This window comes from Pseudoliparis swirei, chromosome 17 (genome assembly GCF_029220125.1).
Source record: "Pseudoliparis swirei isolate HS2019 ecotype Mariana Trench chromosome 17, NWPU_hadal_v1, whole genome shotgun sequence".
NCBI classification, from domain to species: Eukaryota; Metazoa; Chordata; class Actinopteri; order Perciformes; family Liparidae; genus Pseudoliparis; species Pseudoliparis swirei.
This window is the reverse complement of record NC_079404.1, coordinates 1,700,426-1,706,754: the sequence shown is the minus strand read 5'-3', so window position 1 is coordinate 1,706,754 and position 6,329 is coordinate 1,700,426. Positions and strand designations below refer to the sequence as shown.

General features: G+C 48.6%; 1 protein-coding gene and 1 pseudogene across 1 annotated transcript in view; both read left to right on the top strand.

Moving 5' to 3' along the window:
* LOC130207545 (delta-1-pyrroline-5-carboxylate synthase-like) overlaps positions 1–5,010 on the top strand; it is a 10,112-nt pseudogene extending 5,102 nt beyond the window's left edge.
* A 104-nt stretch (positions 5,011–5,114) lies between these two features.
* LOC130207643 (arginyl-tRNA--protein transferase 1) overlaps positions 5,115–6,329 on the top strand; it is a 36,570-nt gene continuing 35,355 nt past the window's right edge. Inside the window, exon 1 of the mRNA XM_056436336.1 lies at positions 5,115–5,339. Within this exon, the coding sequence (XP_056292311.1) occupies positions 5,240–5,339 (100 nt within the window). The 5' untranslated portion in view covers positions 5,115–5,239. The remainder of the gene's footprint in view (positions 5,340–6,329) is intronic.

Below are 6,329 nucleotides of genomic sequence, written 5' to 3'. Positions count from 1 at the left end.
ATGTGATACACATTTATATCAGCTCAAAAAACTTGACCTGTACAAAAGGTCACATAAAAACAGTTAACTCAAAACACAAAGAAATGTTAACAGCAGAAACCAAAAGCGCTGACAGGGAAATACAAAGGAAAAGAAAAAACATGTAACATAACAAAATGGAGTCTAACATTGACTCAACATATGCTCAGCACATTGCACAGTCACAACATTCACTTCAAGAAAAGGAGGTACACTCGCGCTGTCTGCACCATCCAAACAGGAAGTGACCTCCATGACCCGGATATTTATGAGGACTCTGGTCCTGGATTGGCCAATGAAAAGATGTTCCTCCCTGAGCCAATCAGCGGGCGACACACGGGCTCACCACATCCATCCCGCCGTCACGCTGCCGGTCGCTGTCGTCCCTCTCGAGGACGGTGATATGTTCTTCTCATCGGGGGGGGGGGGGCGCTGTGCTTGTTCTTCCAGAGAGGGGAGATCATCTGCTCGCTTGCTGACCTGCTGACGGAGAAGAAAGATGAGATCCTCAGTGCCAACAAGAGAGACATGGAGTTAGCATCAGGTACAGAGGAGACCCGCGGACCCCTGACTCTGGAGAAGCATGTGAAGGAGGGTCACGTCATCTGGGTCAGCGTGCTGTGTGTCTGAGCTCAGCTGTGGATCGGCCATGAGTTAGCGGGTTAGAGTTAGGAGTTTAGAAGTTAGCTTGCAGAGCAGGAGTCAGGATGTCATCAGCAGCGTTCTCCTCTCGTTGCTGACGGCACATCGATGTTCCATCCGAGGATCTCCAGAGCGTTGCATTGTGTTTTCTTCCCGTTCGCAGGTCGTCTCTCTCAGCCTCTGATCGACCGTCTGAGTCTCTCGTCTGCGAAGCTGAACAGCCTCGCCATCGGCCTCCGTCAGCTCGCCGTGTCGTCCAGGCATAGCGTGGGTCGGGTTGTGAGGAGGACCAGGGTGGCCAACAACCTGGAGCTGGAGCAGATCACCGTCCCCATCGGGGTCCTGCTGGTCATCTTTGAGTCGCGTCCCGATTGCCTCCCGCAGGTCGGTAAAGCCTTCGCTCAGCGGGGGCTGGGGGACTCACCCGGGTCACTGAAGGTCACGTTGACGTGCTGGATGTTGCGTTTCAGGTGTCGGCTCTGGCTATTGCCAGTGGAAATGCTCTGCTGCTGAAGGGGGGTAAAGAAGCATCCAACACCAATAGAATCCTACATCAACTCACACAGGAAGCGCTCTCCAGCCACGGAGTGGCGGACGCCGTTCAGCTGGTAACACTGAAGCCGTGGCGTCAGTGAAACGCACGCGTACAATACCACCTCTAAGATATTCCGTGATATAAAACAATGTACTCGTGCAGGTGAGCACCCGGGAGGAAGTGGAGGATCTGTGCCGACTGGACAAGCTGATCGACCTGATCATCCCGAGGGGCTCGTCCCAGCTGGTCCGGGACATCCAGAGGGCGGCGAAGGGCATTCCCGTCCTGGGCCACAGCGAGGGCGTCTGCCACGTCTACCTGGACAACGAAGCCAGCATCGACAAAGCCATCAACATCGGTGTGTGGGCGAGCGTTCACGATCCTGCACTCATTTAGATCACGGCGTTGTGAATGTTGTCGTTATGTTCCATCGGGGTCCGTACGGTCATGGAAAACCTGGAAAAGTCATGGAAAAAAACTTAAATCATAAACATTTTGGAAAAGTCATGGAAATTAGTTATAATCACATGTTCACTTCCGCCGAGTTTACAATAATTAATGTTTTTTTTAAAGAAACGGTCCAAAAAACGCACAACATTTTCTAAATTGTTCATGTTTATACTGAGATTTCTGTTTGGTCGTGGACATGTGGTTTAAAGTCCTGGAATTTTAAAATGGTCATTTCCAGGCCTGGAAAAGTCATGGAAAAAAAGTTTTGGGAAAAGTCCTGGAAATGTGTTATAATCACATGTTCATTTACGCCGATTTAAAAATAATTAATATGTTTTTTATAGGGCTGTCAGCGTTAACGCGTTAATCTATGCGATTAATTTGGCCGCGTTAACGCACTAAAATATTTTAACGCAATTAACGCAGGTTTTTTTTTTTTTTTTTTTTTTTTTTAAAAACCGCGGCAGTACAGTTTGACACTGTTTCCGTTTTTAAAACAATTATTTCTCCGCGAAAATAAGGAGCATAAATCAGTTTAACTCGTGGATGAATCAGTCGGGTTTCCTCCTGCTCCTCCTTCCTCCCGTCTCCCCCTCTGAGACAGAGAGGAACGGAGGCGACGGTGGGGTGACGCGGCGGAAAGAACTCGTCTGCGAAACCTTCACCATGATTTGTCAATCCGTTTCGGTAAAAACAACCAATGAACACTCAGTAAATCACAAAGGACCTCCCACCTCACAGGTAAGGCTCATTTAGCAGCCTGTCAGTCAGAGAACCAGAGAACACGGCGTGAGGACAATGAGCCCCATTTCAGAGCTGAGATTGTTCTGGAATGTTTGATGTATAACACGTGGGGGTGTGTCACATGCAAAAGACTTTAAACGGTGAATTTAATTTATTTTGTAAAATGTATAAAATGCCCCCAGCCTCCAGAGGGTTAACGTGACATATGTGAATGTAAGTCAGTTCCCAAGGCCACTGGTTCTGCTGCTGTTCAGTGTTAAAGATGACAGGACCAATGGGGTCTCAATATATATATATTTTTTACTAATCTGATGTTTCACTGAAGAAACAATTTATCATCCACGATATTAAATACCTCGCTGGCACTGTATATGTAGGAGCCTCTTTGAAAACACAGCTCTGTGTGAAGTTTTGTCTTTAAAAGAAGGAAAACACTTTTAAGCGATTAATCGCGATTAATCGCGATTAATTAATCGCAATTTCAAAATGTGCGATTAATTAGTTAATTTTTTTAAATCGATTGACAGCCCTAGTTTTTTAAAGAAAGACGCTCAAAATATGAGCCGGCGTACGCTCTCGATACGGAACATGTTCTAAATGATTCATGTTTATACCGAGATTTCAGTTTGGTCCTGGACATGTGGTTTGAAGTCCTGGAAAAGTCCTGTAAACCCATCGGTCAGCACGTGGGAGACCCGGTCCGTGTTCTTCACCTGCTGGCTAACACCTGGCGGCTCGACCTGCAGCCACTAACTTGAGTCTCGTTCCAGTCAGAGACTCTAAGTGTGACTACCCTGCGGCCTGCAACGCCATGGAGACGCTCCTCATCCACAGGGATCTGCTGCGGACGCCCCTCTTCGACCAGATCATCGACATGCTGAGGACCGAGCGCGTGAGGAACGCTGCCGGCACGCCGCGCTCCGTCGGCGCCTCTGTTCGGGACAGTGAGGTGTTTCTTGTGCGTCTCAGGTGAAGATCCACGCGGGCCCCCGCTTCGCTTCCTATTTGACCTTCAGCCCCTCGGAGGTGAAGTCCCTGAGGACGGAGTACGGGGACCTGGAGTGCTGCATCGAGGTGGTGGATAGCATGCAGGAGGCCGTGGACCACATCCACAAGTACGGCAGCTCCCACACCGACGTCATCGTGACGGAGAGCGAGGAGACGGCCGAGCAGTTCCTGCAGCAGGTGGACAGCGCCTGCGTGTTCTGGAACTCCAGCTCGCGCTTTGCCGACGGCTACCGCTTCGGCCTCGGTGCGTATTTACCTCTTAACCCTCCTGTGACCTCTGGGGTCAATTTGATCCCATTCAATGTTTAACGTCTCTAAAAAAATGAATGACATTTTTTTTGCTTCATATTTCACGACTTTTCCTAATTTATTGGGGACATCTGGGAAAACATAAAATTCACATGATGATATGTTTTAAATGTCCTGAACACAACTCGTACGCATCGGTGTTCTATGGGGTCAATTGATATATGATATATGATATGATATATACCTTTATTTGTCCCACAGTGGGGAAATTTCAAAAATCACAGCAGCGGTGCACATCAGAGCATTTATAAAAATTATAAAACACAAAACTAAATACTAAAAACTAATACTAATACTAGCTATACAGGGGGAAAACAAAGTAAAGTGTTGAGTTTGCCAGGATCTCCAGCGATCTACTGCAGTTTGACTTTAGTTTCAATTTGACCCCAGGCTGTTTTTCACTGAGTAAAACATATAAGAAATATCAACTTTTTTATTTATTTAAAGGGATAATAGATTTTAAAAATAGATTTGATCTATTTTATCTATATAATAAAATAGATTTCATCTATTTAGGTCGTCAACAAACAAACATAAAGTACCTCACACGTAAACTTGGGAAACAATATTAATTAAAATACTTTTCTGGAGGTTTTAATTGCTTGGGGTCAAATTGACCCCGATGGTAAAAGATGTTTGTACATTTGAAGGTCACAGGAGGGTCAAAGCCTCCTGAGAGAACGCGAGAGCAAACATCATCTCGTCAATGGAGCTAACTTTATCATTCTGCAGGAGCTGAGGTCGGCATCAGTACGGCACGGATCCATGCCAGAGGCCCGGTGGGCCTGGAGGGGCTTCTGACCACCAAGTGGGTCCTCCGAGGCACCGGGCACACTGTGGCCGACTTCTCTGAGCAAGGCAGCATGAAGTACCTTCACGAGAACATCCCCGTCCCCCAGAAGGGCTTCAGTTAGGCCCCGCCCCCAGAGGGCCGGCGAGGACCCGGAGTCCATCCGGAGGTCCTCGGGCTGCCGGTGTCACTTCAACCGTCTCGATCCACGCGGAGCGGAGGAGATGCTGAAACCCGCCAACCGGCTTTTTGGAGACGATGACTTATTGTTACACGACCGGGAGAAGGAAAGGTATGAAGGTGACCTCTGCTGCAGGTCAAACAAAGAGAACCAGACGAAGCTCTCTGTTGTTTTACAGTAGGAGTCGATGATTTCTAACTTATTTTTCTACCTGCAAACCCCTCGGCCTTTTTCTAAGTTGCTGTCCGTGTTGCTTGAGCCGGATCGTGGTTCAGGTTTTATCTGCTGCCCTTTCTCTCTGCAGATGATTTAAATAAACATGCTGTCCACGTCTTCTGTGTCACGTCTCATTGAACGAGAGACTGTTGTGGTTTAAATGGTTTATTACGAACATGTTAATAAAAGGAGAGCAAGGCGCGGTTCAGGGGTCCGGAACACAATGACAGTTTAGGCATAACCGGTTTCTCCCATTCCCCCTCAACGCGGCACTTGTGACGTCACTCGGCATGGGCGTGGTTTGCTGACACCGCCGTGCTGCTGCTGCTGCGACCTGACGCCAAACATGGCAGCGAACACGTCTCACAGCGTCGTGGAGTACTTCGGGGGGGATTCCGGTTACCGGTGCGGCTACTGCAAACACGAGGGGGGGAACTTCTCCCACGGTGAGAACCGCGTCACGTGACACGCGGGGCTGTTGACTGGCTGTGCTAACGAGCTAGCCACCATCGAGCTACTCTTTTTGGTTCTGAGAGAGAGAGAGAGGGAGAGAGAGAGAGAGTTACACTGTAAGCCTAATGTCAGGACCTTTGAGGAAGTTTAGTAGCTTAGCAGCTAGCACCAAACAGCATCAAGCTACTGACCAGCAGAGTCCCACAAGCTGCTCGACCTCTCCTGTCTAACCCTCTCCTGTCTAACCCTCTCCTGTCTAACCCTCACCTGTCTAACCCTCTCCTGTCTAACCCTCTCTTGTCTAACCCTCTCTTGTCTAACCCTCACCTGTCTAACCCTCTCTTATCTAACCCTCACCTGTCTAACCCTCTCCTGTCTAACCCTCTCCTGTCTAACCCTCTCTTGTCTAACCCTCTCTTGTCTAACCCTCACCTGTCTAACCCTCTCTTGTCTAACCCTCACCTGTCTAACCCTCTCCTGTCTAACCCTCTCCTGTCTAACCCTCTCTTGTCTAACCCTCTCCTGTCTAACCCTCTCTGTCTAACCCTCACCTGTCTAACCTCACCTGTCTAACCCTCTCTTGTCTAACCCTCACCTGTCTAACCCTCTCTTGTCTAACCCTCACCTGTCTAACCCTCACCTGTCTAACCCTCACCTGTCTAACCCTCTCCTGTCTAACCCTCTCTTGTCTAACCCTCTCCTGTCTAACCCTCTCCTGTCTAACCCTCTCTTGTCTAACCCTCACCTGTCTAACCCTCTCTTGTCTAACCCTCACCTGTCTAACCCTCTCCTGTCTAACCCTCTCTTGTCTAACCCTCACCTGTCTAACCCTCTCCTGTCTAACCCTCTCTTGTCTAACCCTCTCTTGTCTAACCCTCACCTGTCTAACCCTCTCTTGTCTAACCCTCACCTGTCTAACCCTCTCTTGTCTAACCCTCACCTGTCTAACCCTCTCTTGTCTAACCCTCACCTGTCTAACCCTC